The following is a 13,601-nucleotide window of genomic DNA, read 5'->3' as shown; positions in this document are numbered from 1 at the left end:
GAGGATGGCCTAAGTGCTCGAAACATTGCACCCAGGGCTTCAGCCTGGCTCAGTCACAGTTACTGAGGCCATTTTGGGAGTGAACCAGTGGATGGAAGATAGCTCTGTTTCCCTCTTGTTCTCTGTAACTCCACCTTTCAAATAAGTAAAATAAGTTTTTTTAAAAAAACCAACCTCACAGAAGGTGGTTAAGAACTCGCATTTACTTTTAACATATTGGTTACTCATTACTATGTCAATTAATTCCATAATGATGTAAATTTTTGCTGATGGTATGTTGGAGCTTTTAATTGACTGGGATGATACTCTGCCCGCTCTGTCTTCAGACCAGAGAGGGTATACCTAAGAAGCCGTTGAACTTGACTGGACAATAAGATGCTGGACTCTATGTTTGGTATATGCTTGCAATGGGGGAATCTCAACTGAACTTGAGCTGTGGTTATGCAACAAGGTGGAGGAATCCACCATGGTGGGAGGGTTTGGGGAGGGGTGGGGAGAACCCAAGTACCTATGAAACTGTGTCACATAATACAATGTAATTAATGAATTAACAATAATAAATAACAAAAAAAAGTAAAAAAAAAAAACAAAAAAAAAAACCAACCAACAGCATTTAGGTCTCTGTCACCCATGTGCAAGATCTGGGGGAGGGGCTCCCTGTCATGTACTTGCTCTGTGTTTGCAACAGCAGCTGGCCAACTCTGAATTTAATTTTCTTTCATACACTCATTTTGCCGAGAGAGAGAGACAGAGAGAGACAGAGAGAGATCTAACTCCAAATAGAGTTATGGCCACCAACTTAGGCCTGGTCCAGCCCTGACTGTTGCGGCCTTTTGGGGAATGAGCCAGCAGATGAAAGATTCCTCTCTGTCCACCTCTATTACTCTGCCTTTCAGATAAATAATCTTATTGAAAAAAAAATCATAGCAAATGCTGTAGAAATATTTACTGGACTTGCTAAAATAACATTTAAACATTACATAATTTCATATAAAACTGCAGAAAACACATAATCTGAATAAATTAATATATATAGTGAACTCTTACTTGGATTATTACCAGCCCCTCATATTTTAGAGCATGAGGAATATAACTCTACTCGGTAATCTAACTCTACTCGTTAATCTAACGCTACACGTTAATCTAACTCTAGGACAACATCACATTCTGAAAAACTTCTTCAACTGTGCTTGTGCATCTATAGTCTTATGTTTGTAGAATTTTTAAAATTATAATTCTTGGAGGCATGCCAAGCACCCATTAACTTTGATACTCCCTAATGATGCCAGACAGTAGTTTAAAAGAGTTTAAAGTCACAATTAACAGTCTAAAAGTCTTACACTTTTATATGATATTGTTATATACAGTCACATTCAAATTCCAAGCCTAGTTAAGAAATGACCTACCACAAAGCAAAAAAAAAAGCTGATTTTTGCTACTTGAGTTGCAGTCAATTTCCCCACAGTTTTCAATATGGATTCTTGTTCTTTCACAGTAGGATATGACATGCGAGACAACTTTGCTTCTAACGCATGGCTTGATGGAAGCTGTCGGATCTCCATGATATTACTGAACCTTACACGAGACTTTTTGGGAGCTGAAAAGGAAAGCATAGCAAAAAAAATCAATAAATGCTTCCCACTGTAATCAGTAAAACTTAACAACAAAACTCATTTTTAATGAGAAATGTATATTAATTCACCTATGATCAAAGAAAACCAGAGTTATGTTATTACCTAGGACATCTATTCCTACTTCAAACAGTGAACAGGAAATATGGTTTCATCTATGAAAATGCTTTCAAGGTTATGAGACCAATATTCAAACAGGTCATCTTAAAATGTGTAAACTGCCTGATTCAGGAATTCAGTGTAAGTATTATTTTAGCAATTATAATTAAACTTTGGATTTTTTCTTCATGAATACCAAATTTAAGTGAATTATTTTCTTATGCAGGCATGCAGACCATTCTTGGATAGGTTCATCCCTTGTGAGAAAAATTGTGGCTAAATCCTGTGCCTTATTCTGAAGACAGCAAGCTTTAATAAATTCATAGAATCAGCAAAATTCACCTATTTGCTATAAGGGTCTATAAAAGCATACTAAAGAGGACACCGCTCATTTAAAAAAAATATATTTATGATGAAAACACAGAGATTGATTTTTGGTACTTGGATTTCTGCTTGATTCAATACAAAAATAATTATATTTGTCAGATTCACAGTCTACTGAAACTTGTAGAAGACTGGAAGATGACCCAACACATGTGGCTGGGAATCCCAGTCAGTGCAGAAAACCACAGGTGGAGGCCGAATGAAGCCAACCCTCCCAGCCCTTTCTGAGATTGGGACTGCAAGTTTTGCTTACTTTTTTCAGTATCGACGCTTGTGCCCTCAGGTTTTCCACTCGGAAGATCATGAAACTTCACAGGAACATACAGAGGTTCACTCTGGAAGGCAACAAACAACACACAAATCTTTTTAAAAAAATGAGTAAATTTTTTTTTTTTTTTTTTAAGATTTATTTTATTTTTATTACAAAGTCAGATATACTGAGAGGAGGAGAGATAGAGAGGAAGTGGAGCTGCCGGGATTAGAACCAGCGGCCATATGGGATCAAGGCGAGGACCTTAGCCACTAGGCCACGCTGCCAAGCCCGAGTAAATTTTTTTTAATTCCCCTCCAAAAATATACCACTCAATGGTACACAGCAGAAATGGAAGGCTGGTTTGTCTAACTGTTCTCTAAAAGGTCTGTATTTTTGGGTGGTTCTAAATGACTAATCCCTTTTCCAAATGTTCTAGGGGTGATCTAATTTTAAAGTACACTTCTCCAACAAGACTGCTTCTTAAAAATTAACAGAGAAGAGTTTTTTATGTCTCTTGAGTTTTAACCCTTGGGTGTTGAACACTGACAATGTCAAATGTTTAGTAAATAGACAATAGAGTCTAGAAACAGACCTAGTTAGCCTCTTTGTTATACTGAACTTTTCATTATAGTACTTGGACTAGCATAATTTTGTAGAATCATGCCACAGGTAACAGCAAGGAATAAAACTAGTCAAAAGAGTAGGCTGCCATCTCAATTCTTGTCTCCGACCGGCAGAGACAGTTGATAATAAGCCACCTTGGCAATACTTGAGATTCCAGAGGAAAGAAAAGGACACCTTCTCTACACTCTCCACAGTACAGCCTTAACTATACCAGAGTCAATCATCGTTCTAAGAAGCAAACAAAGGAAAAGTAAAACACCTACTGCCAATGACGTCACCAAGCTGATACTTGATACTCCTTAACTAGTTTACCCTTCCCCTTTCTCCCTAGAGGTAGCCAAACTGCTTATTCGCAAGCCCCAGTTCACCCTGAGAAGGAAGAAAGGAAGGAAGACAGTACTAAACAACAAGCTTCTTGGAGGGCATGCAACATTAAGCTATAATTCCTACTATAACCATAGTGCCATTAAAGATGTTTTGAGTTCTTCCTGCAAGATGGCTCAAGTCCATATACTCCACTGCTGATAAAACTTACCAAAGAACTATTCATAGCTGTATCTGTTGTGCAAGCAGCAAAATAACTTTCAGCATCTGCAAACTAAATACAGATAACAAAACACAATTCAATTAAACTCAAAGGCAGGATTGGTCAGACACAGCTGAAAAGAATAAAACAGTGAAACAAGCCAATTCCAAAGGAGAAATATAATGTTTTCTCTCATATAAAGCAACACTCATGCAAAATCCAACCCAAGTAGATAAACAGGTAAACATATAAATATATTCTCACAGATGAACTATATAATGGAAACTAGCATATCAGAAAGTGAGGATATGTTGCAGTAAGCATCTCTACTACTGAAAGGAGGACTCTCAATGAAACTGTTAAACATACTTGACAATAGGATACTAGACTTCCTACCATTGCCTGTATCTACTATGCTAAGACAAACTTAAACAACAGAACGTTGGACTTGTAACTATTGCTAAAGGACTATACTACTGTAATAATATGGAAGAGAACAGTGGGAAGAGAATTGAAGGAAGAAATGGAAGTGGAGAGAGGAATCCCTATATCTACAAAACTACATCATAACAAACAATATAAATCAAAATAAATAGTAAATAAAAATTTAAAATAGAACAAAAATCCAAAGCATACCTATAGGAGTATAATTATGACTAATATAACTCCAGCTAATGCTAAGTATTAAAACATGAAAGCTAGGTTTTATAATCTTCATTTAACTGACGAAGAAACTGAGACTGAGTAACCGTTCTAATATCAAGGCTTACAATTTTTACGTAACTCTAATAACATTTATAATACTGGAAAGCCTGAAAAACAAATAGCATGTCGGTATCAACATGAAAACAGTTCTGACCTCACAAACTCCCTAAATGGATCCCAGGAACTGGATCAAGTGTTGAGGACCACCCTAATGCTATATGAGTATGATTTCATTTTCTACTCCTAGCTGCCCTGGCTGAAAGTCTGAAGAGGCCAAATAATCTGCCCAAGGTCATAACACTAGTGACTAAACAATATCCAAACACCAGAGACCATGCTCTTGTGTATAGCTCATAGAAAAATGGGTAGGACAGGGATCATAAAAGAATTCTGGTGTCCAACAGATATGAAGAAGCAACTAAAAATACGCAGATTCAGCAAGTTGCTATTATATTATTCACCTGTTAAACTGGAGAATAACAGGAGTTTTGGTAAGGGTTCAGTTTTACATAACACTAATAAAGATATGAATTGATACAAGTATTGCAGATGATGATTCAGAAATAAGAATCAAAAACTTAAAAAATATTTTATTTACCAACATGATTTTAGAAATTTAAATAAGTAACTACATAAATACAAGGATATTCCTATTTATTTATACCAAAAGCAAAAATAGAAAAAATTTGTCAAAAGTTAAATAAAACAGGAAAAGATAAGAAATATTACTTTTTCACCTACAAGTTTTTCATGATATGCTGTTGGGTGAAAAATAAAACTAGGCTAGAAAATTATAAACCTATTTATGCTACACATATTTTTAATAGAACCAAAATATATAGGATCATATAGTATCAAATATTTGTAATAATCTTAAAACAGTGGGAATATGGATAGATTATTCTTATTCCTCCTATTACCATAATTAACATTTATCACTATTAAAATTTTTAAGCTTACAAGAATACCACAGTATATCTTATCATTATCCCCGGCTGTTTCTTGAACAGTAAAATTTACTACTTTCTTCTTTCTCTTCCTCTGCATCTTCTGCACATATATTAATAAACATATAAAGAACTCCCACAAGCAGCTCTTCACCGTATGCGCGTTTCTATCATATCTAGGCATTACTCTTTTTTTTTTTTTAAAGATTTTATTGTTATTGGAAAGCCGGATATACAGAGAGGAGGAGAGACAGAGAGGAAGATCTTCCATCCGATGTTTCACTCCCCAAGTGAGCTGCAACGGGCCGGTATGTGCCAAACCGATGCCGGGACCAGGAACCTCTTCCAGGTCTCCCACGCGGGTGCAGGGTCCCAAAGCTTTGGGCCGTCCTCGACTGCTTTCCCAGGCCACAAGCAGGGAGCTGGATGGGAAGTGGAGCTGCCGGGATTAGAACCGGCGCCCATATGGGATCCCGGGGCTTTCAAGGCGAGGACTTTAGCCGCTAGGCCACGGTGCTGGGCCCGGCATTACTCTTGCAAGGCAAAAATACATATACTCATATTTTGGTAAAGTTGAATTTGTGTAGCAAAGAGTGCAGTTTTTCAGGCTTCATATCTAAACAGTTATTGAGAAACCCCAGGCAAAAAATCCAACAAGCATATTTCTCAAAAAAATAGATCCGAAATATTTTGACCCACAAAAGCTAGTACGCACAAAAGAAAAGAACAAAGAAATACAGAGGTGACCAGCAGCTGGTGGGGAGGAGGTCAAGGTTTTTTATTTAAAGGGGACAGTATTTCTTTGGGATGATGAAAAAGTCCTGGAGATGGATGGTAGTCATGGCTGCATAGTACAGTGACCATGTTTAACACCACTAAAAGAGTTTAAATGTTATGTATAACATGTTATGTTATGAATGTTATATGTTGTGTATAAATTAAAATTGAAATGTAAGTGAGGTGGTCACAGAAGGTGGCTAGGAACTCGCATTTACTTTTAACATATTGGTTACTCATTACTATGTCAATTAATTCCATAATGATGTAAATTTTTGCTGATGGTATGTTGGAGCTTTCAATTGACTGGGATGATACTCTGCTGGCTCTGTCTTCAGACCAGAGAGGGTATACCTAAGAAGCCGTTGAACTTGACTGGACAATAAGATGCTGGACTCTATGTTTGGTATATGCTTGCAATGGGGGAATCTCAACTGAACTTGAGCTGTGGTTATGCAACAAGGTGGAGGAATCCACCATGGTGGGAGGGTTTGGGGAGGGGTGGGGAGAACCCAAGTACCTATGAAACTGTGTCACATAATACAATGTAATTAATGAATTAAAAATAATAAATAATAATAATTAAAAAAAGAGTTTAAATGGTCATTTTGAGAATGTATACATTTTCCCAAGAGACAGAATTTTCAGAAAGGATTAATACTGGGGACAATTTCATTTTCTTCATTCTCAAAAACTGCCAAGTTTCTATTTCTCTAAGGAAGGCACATCACTTTGTAAAATATCCTTTTTTGACACTGTGAATTAAACAGTATATTAAACTAAACAATATAACATCTGAAATAAATCCCAAAATATACTATTTTCATTATTACATAAAATCTTGAACTATTTCTATAATCAATTTTGTTGCTAATTATTTGACATCAAATCTGCAAATAACCAAAGACAAGCTATTCTTCTTTGTCTTTACTTTGGTCTTTCTCTCCACATCGGTTGATGTGAGCTAATTCAACAACTTTAAACAATTCCATTTCTGTCACAGGGTAGGGGAAAGAAAGTGATTATGCACTCTTGACTTTTCACAAGATATTTAATGCCACATTAATCAGAAGACCGAATTAAAATCTTTGGACAAAAGCAGTTTTTTATCTAAGGTAGACTTTTCTTAAATTCTACTCTCACTCACTTGATTGAACAACTTGATATCTGAATATCCTTTAAAAAATTAAAACATATTTAAACTTTAAAAAATAATATACCTCCCCAAAAAATAAAACTAAAAACTTACAAATGTAGCATGCTTGCCTCGAAATCCTCTTGTACACTGCTGCCTCCATGGCTTCCAAATAATAAAGCCCACCAGGTAAAGAACGAACATGGATGTTTTTGCAAAGGTGCTGAAGAATGGCTTGTTGTACTGAGTAAAAACATACTGTGGAGGAGAAAAGTTACACAGACAACTCTAAGATGACTTTAAACCTTATTACTCATCTCCAATAAAATAAAGCCATTATATGATTTTCAAAAGTAATTCATTGAGGTGGGAAAGGTCAAAAGGGATTATAAAAACAATCTTGATTCACTTCTGAGTATTTCCTTTGCCTGGCATATAAACAATAATATCAGTAAACAAAGTAGCAATAACCTTCAAAAAAAAAGTTTTGCTCAATATTCATTGCAAATCTACTTAACAACAGTATCTTAGCTAAGGGCTAAAGAAAAATGAGACAGGTTTCCTGCCTTTGAGAAGTCTAAAATCTAATAAAGCAGACACAAAGAAGAGAATCTAGCATAGCATGCTGAGTCCCAGGACAGGGGTTCAGGGTCAGCGTTTGAACGTCAGGCACATTGCTTGACAGACTGGCTATCTGTGCGGGGATGGCTGAAGAAGCAGTCAGTCCAAAGAGAGAGAAAAGCCTGAAGGAAGGAAAGGAAACAGAAAAGTGTCTAAAGAAAGCCATCTGAAATTTAATGTTATGGGGAAGTTATAGAAAACAAACTACATGCTTCATTTAAGTTGAAAATATCAATTGACACTGAAGATTTTTTTGTTTCATGGGGAAAAACAAAACAAACAACAAAAAGCCTTCTAGTTCTGTGCACTGAAAAGGCTTAGAAGAACTGACAACCCAGCAGGAATAAACAACTCCAGGATCAGACAGCAGGCTGTGCCATCTGGCACCACAACAAGGTATGGCCCCTAGAAGAAATGACCAAATCCAGGTGTGGGGCCAAAAATGTACAAGATGAGCCTGGGGGCACCTTGTGCCAGAAAGCAAAATAAGAGGTTCATGATTCGTGAAGTCATATGGATAGTACCCCAGAACCAATCTGAAGGGGCTACCACAGGTTAAAGCCAGAACAACTTGAACAGTAAAAAAAAAAAAAAAAAAAAAAAAGTAATGCAATGATTTGAAACATATCAAATAGGTGACGTATGAAAAATCTGAATTTATAACGACAATTAAAAATTCCACAGCAGTTACTACTGGAAGCTGTTAGCTAATTCTAATCTAATATAAACAAAGGGAACATAACCAATTTATCCAACTTTCCTTACATGAATCATATTTTCAAGATAGCTAAGTAGTGGTTATAAAATGCTCTTAGCCTACGTCAGGATACACTTAAACAGCAGAATAATGAACTTACGGCTGATTGCGAAGGACTACACTATTGTAATGACATGGGGGAATTCAGAGGGGAAGGGATTTGGGGATGGAGCAAGGGAAATCCCAGAGCCTATGGTACTGTATCATGGAATTAAAAAAAGGAAAAAAAAACCTAGCTTATCACTTCGTAGTCAATAGAAGTTTCATTTTTTTTCCCTAAGATCATGTTTTTTATTACAGTAGAGGGCCTATCATATTTTTTGCTTATAAGTTAACTAAAGGTTGGACTCTCTGCCATTGTCCATACCTACAATGTAAGGTTACACTTGAACAGCAGGATGATGGACATATGACTGTCTAAGAAGGACTATACTACTGCAATAATATGGGGGAAATCAGGGGGAAAAATAGAGAAAGAAGGAAGAAAGGAAGGAAGGAAAGAAGGTTGGTTGGTCGGTCCAGCTAGAGGCTGCCTGCTGTGGCACTGCAGGTAAAGCCACTGCTTGTGACGCTGACATCCCATACGGACAGTGTGTATGCTCTGATCCGGCTCCCTGCTGAGGAAATGGAAAAGGAGCAGCAGAAGACTCAAGCGCTTGGGCCCCTGTACTCAAATGAGAGATCTGGATGAAGCTCCTGGCTCTGGCCTGACACTGGCCATTGTAGCCACCTGGGGGGAAGATCCAGCAGATAGAAGACTCTCGCTCTCTCTGCCCTTTTCTCTTCAAAAGAAACAAATAATCATCCAAAAAAAAAAAAAAAAAAACCACTCAGAAAAATCATCACTGAAGAAGTCGCTTACGGAAATTCCAGGACACTAATCCCATAGGTATTCAATTAATAACTGCCTAAAGCATGACGAGAAGTTTGTTATTAGACAATAACAAAAACAAAGGAATCACCAAGGTATTTCTTCTAAAATCAGAACCTATACAAATGCTTTATATCTAACTACCATTTTTTCAGCAAATAAGAAAAAGTGAAATGGCACCTCAAGGAGCCAATCAGAGAAACCCAGGATGTGTGATACACATCCTACAGGAAAAAAACAAACTCGCTTCTGCAACAAACCAATAGCATGGAAAAAAAAAAAAAAAAAACCTGCAACAGGGGGCAACAGTTAAGTAAAAAAATGACCTCCAAGATCGAATAGATAGAATAAATGCAACATGTGAACTCCGTTTAGATCTGCAAAAGTAAACCTGGGGGAAAAAAGGCCTTTACAAAAACACCAGTATGAATATGACCTAGATGTTAGACAATTTTAAGGAACTATAATTAATTTTGTTAGATGGTAATGACAAGAGACATGAGTTTAAAAATAGAAGTTCTAGTCAGTCTGAGGTAGATAGGAAAGAAATTATGTAGATATGATTTGCTTTAAAGTATTACAGGAGGAGCAAGGATTTGAGCCAGTGATTGGAACACTGCGTGAGACACTGCATTCCACATCAGAATCCCAGCTACCACTCAGCTTCCAATCCGGCTTCCTACGGGTGCACACTGTACGAAGCGGCAGGTGATAGTTCAGGTATATGAGTGCTTGCGACCAATGCAGGAGACCTGGATGGGGTTCTGGACTGCTGGCTGTGAGGTGGTCAACACTGGTGACCGTGGATGTGTGGGGAGGAAAGCAGCAGATGAAAGATCTCCATCTGTCTCCCTGCCTTTCTGGTAAAATGAAAGATAATCAAAATAAAATACAATAAAAAAAAAATTGGGGGCCAGCCTCAAGGTGTAGCAGGTAACAGCCACGTGCTGCGACACTGGCATCCCCTCGGGCACTGATGTCCTGGCCGGTCCAGCTTCAATCCAGCTCCCTGCAAACAGCCTAGGAAAAACAGCAGAAGATGGTCCAAGGGTTTGGGCTGCCACCATGTGAGAGGCCCAGAACAAACTCCAGCTCCCAGCTTTGACCTGGCAAAATTTGATCATTGTTAGGCAAAGAACATCTGGAGATATATTTAACTATTGTTTACTTTACACGTTAGAAAATCCCCAAATGAAAAATATTAATTTTATTTTTGAAGTGTATAATTTATGTGAAAGGTTTGCTGAGTGTATCAGACTGAAGTAGTAGGCGTTTTGTATGGCAAAGTTATAAACAGCTTTTTGATAGCAGATTTTACTTCTTTTACTATCAAATAAAAGAGGATATTTAAAACTAAAATTTAACATATGTTTGGGGGCATGCATTTCACCTAGTGGTTAAGAGCGTCAGAGTACCTGCAGTGGCTATTTGGCCCTGGCTTCAGGTATCAGCCCTGCAGAGCAGCAGTGATATCCCAAGTCATCATCTCCCCCACTCACTGCAGACTTGAGTTCCCAGATCCCAAGCCCTACCCAGTCCAGCCCTGGACATCAAGGATATCTGGGGAATGAATCAGCAGATTGGGGTCTTCTCTCCGTCTATCTCTGCCTTGCTAAATAAGAAGCTTTGTTCTCCACTAATATTATTTCTTTGAGCAAAAAAATTACAGAATGCTAAATTAATCTAAAAGAAGACTGTAGATGAGTTGAAAAGTAAAAATGGCCAATGGTATTCCGGAGAAGCTAAGAAAATAATTTCTTCAGAGGATATGATGTCCATGTCAAGCATTTATATATGACCTCAGAAGACTTATAGCATCTAACTGCTTGACATTTAAATTCATTTTTACAAATCTTAGCTCTTTTTTGGAACTTTCTCTTACAAATACATCACGCATCAAAATGTAGTCAGCTTTGAACATAAAAGTTGATATCTTTTTATAAAGAGCAATATTTGCAGAGAAAAAAAACTGAATTTCGAAAAAACAAAACAGAAACACATTCGAAGACTAACATGGATTTCTTTCTAACAAAAAACCCTTGCTGAAAGATATGATAAGACTATACCGGGCGCAGGGCCGTGGCATAGCACGTGAAACCCCTGCCTGTGGTGGCTGCATTCCATGAGTGCTGGTTCAAGTTCTGCCCATCCTGCTTCTGATCCAGCTCCCTGTCAACACACCAGGGAAGCAGGCAAGCTGCCCCTCATGCTTGGGGACCCTGCCAACTACCACCCGGATGGAGCTTCTGGGTTTTGCTTAGCTCACCCTACCATACAGGGCAGTGAACCAGCAGGCAGATCTGTCTCTTCCTCCCTCTCCCTCTGTCTCTGTCTTTCAAATAAACACATCTTTAAGCAAACACACCCAACGACTGTATGAAACTAGTTGTAACTTACACTGATACTAATCCATGGCAAAAGAAAAAAATGATTGCTCAATATTTAAAATACTGTTTTCAGTAAGCAGTAGAAGAATGGCTGCAATGACTGTGGGTTAACAGAAACAGTGTTGTTCTCATGTGAGGCCACCAGTGAACAAGAGGTGCATACCGAAGTGAGTTCCGAAGAGGCCACCCATATCACATCCACCAGCAGCAGAATAACGATCCCGAGGGCCAACCGCCGGCGCTGAGTGAAGCCGCTGTTCTGCGAGTTCATGCGGTTCATGATAAATACGCACACCATTTGGAGTCTGGGTTTCAGAAAATAGAGATCTCATTTAGAGAGGTCTTTGGGAAAACAAGCATTGGACAACGAGGAAAGGCGTGCGATCAAAGCACGTGACATGTGTGAGCTAACGTTCAGTAGGAAAAACAAAATCACAAAGGCATCCAGCGCCTGGAATGTACCTTGTTTTAAGGGCCTGTCCGAGATCTTCAAAAGCAAGGCCTGACAACCAGGGAGGTGAAGAACGCAGCGCACCTGGAAACCACAGAGAGAAGCTTAGCAGTCAACGCACACGATGCACCCCCGCCCCCAGTCGCTCACCCCTCACCTGCACACAGAAATGTAACCCCCCACCGTGTTCAGTGTCATGGACACCTTGTCCCCAGGCTGTCTCGGGCGCACCGCAGGAGGACAGCAGTGCTCAACAGGCAGTTTATTGAAGAGCACGCAGCTCCTGGAAGACAGCAGCTCCGACGCTCACAAATAACACAACTGCACCCGTGTCTCCTTCCAGAGTAATTCACTCGCAAAGCCAGGGTCCAGACACGCGCCCCCGCCCCGTTTGTACAGGTGTCCTGAGCTGCCTCCGAGCCTCCAGGGCTGGAATTCGGTGACCGGAGAGGAAGCAATCTGCAGCGGGTCTGGAGAGCACCTGTCCCAAAGCGTTTCCGTGGTTCGGAAAAAGGCTCCTCCAACGCCCCCACCCCACTTCCCAAGCCCTGTCAAGACGTCTAAGCTATTTCACACCCAAGCAGTCCTTGAGGAGGGCAGGAACCAGCTGCTAAACAGGAGTTCCTTCTCCTTTTGGGGGCGGGGTGCGGTGGAGGAAGGGAGTGGAAAATAAAAAGTTGAGTCGGCGGCGCCTGCCATGAGCGCAAGGTAAAGCTCCCCGAGCGAGTTCAGACGGCCCCGCCAGCCGGTCCCGGGAGACCCGGGCTCTCGGTGGCCCCTGACGCCGACCGCTGCGAGGTGCGGCCGCTCGTGTCCGGCCTCGGGGCCCTGCCCTCACGGTCTCACCTGGCTTCCCTGCCCCGCGATGGCGTCGTGGCGGCACCATGAGCGGACCCGGCCCGGCCCCGCCGCCGCCCAGCGCCACGGCCGCGGCCTCCGAGACTCACTCAGCCGTCCCTGCACCCGCCATGCGTGCCGCACAGGGCCAGGCCGCGCGACGCCTCGTCTCCCCCGACTCCCGGGCACCAAGCGGAGCAGCAGCCACGGCCGCAGGACGCCCCGAGGCTCGGCCCTGGCTCCGGCTCCGGCCCCGCCCCCTCGGCCGGCCCCGCCCCCGGTCCGCCCCGGCGGCACGTCACGTCGCGGCGACGGCGCACGGCGGGGAGTGCGTGTGCACGGTGACATGGCGGCAGGAAGCAGAGGCCGGGGCGCCGCACCCTAGGAGGAGATGCGTCCCGGAGCGGGGATGGGAGGAAAGGACGTAGGCTGAGGCGGGGTGGGGAAGAGCGAAGCCTGCATGAGTGGGAAGGAGAGCGCGACGGGCTGGGGAAGTGACAGGGCATGCAGGCAGCCCCGCCCTGGCTGCAACGCCCGCAGCTCCCTGGATGACTTTATTCTCAGAGACGGGACGACTAGCAAAGCGGCTTGGGAAT

General features: G+C 40.9%; 1 protein-coding gene across 1 annotated transcript in view; it reads right to left on the bottom strand.

The window, feature by feature from the left end:
- Window positions 1-13,239, bottom strand: part of SLC35F5 (solute carrier family 35 member F5) — a 35,758-nt gene extending 22,519 nt beyond the window's left edge. Inside the window, exons 1-7 of the mRNA XM_058664405.1 lie at window positions 13,015-13,239; window positions 12,180-12,252; window positions 11,881-12,022; window positions 7,196-7,339; window positions 3,527-3,589; window positions 2,368-2,449; window positions 1,407-1,597 (exon numbers count right to left, since the gene is read on the bottom strand). Coding sequence (XP_058520388.1) covers window positions 1,407-1,597; window positions 2,368-2,449; window positions 3,527-3,589; window positions 7,196-7,339; window positions 11,881-12,022; window positions 12,180-12,252; window positions 13,015-13,054 — 735 coding nt within the window. The 5' untranslated portion in view covers window positions 13,055-13,239. The remainder of the gene's footprint in view (window positions 1-1,406; window positions 1,598-2,367; window positions 2,450-3,526; window positions 3,590-7,195; window positions 7,340-11,880; window positions 12,023-12,179; window positions 12,253-13,014) is intronic.
- Window positions 13,240-13,601: the final 362 nt, after the last annotated feature.

Source organism: Ochotona princeps, chromosome 5 (genome assembly GCF_030435755.1).
Source record: "Ochotona princeps isolate mOchPri1 chromosome 5, mOchPri1.hap1, whole genome shotgun sequence".
NCBI classification, from domain to species: Eukaryota; Metazoa; Chordata; class Mammalia; order Lagomorpha; family Ochotonidae; genus Ochotona; species Ochotona princeps.
This window is presented reverse-complemented; position numbering and strand designations above follow the sequence as displayed.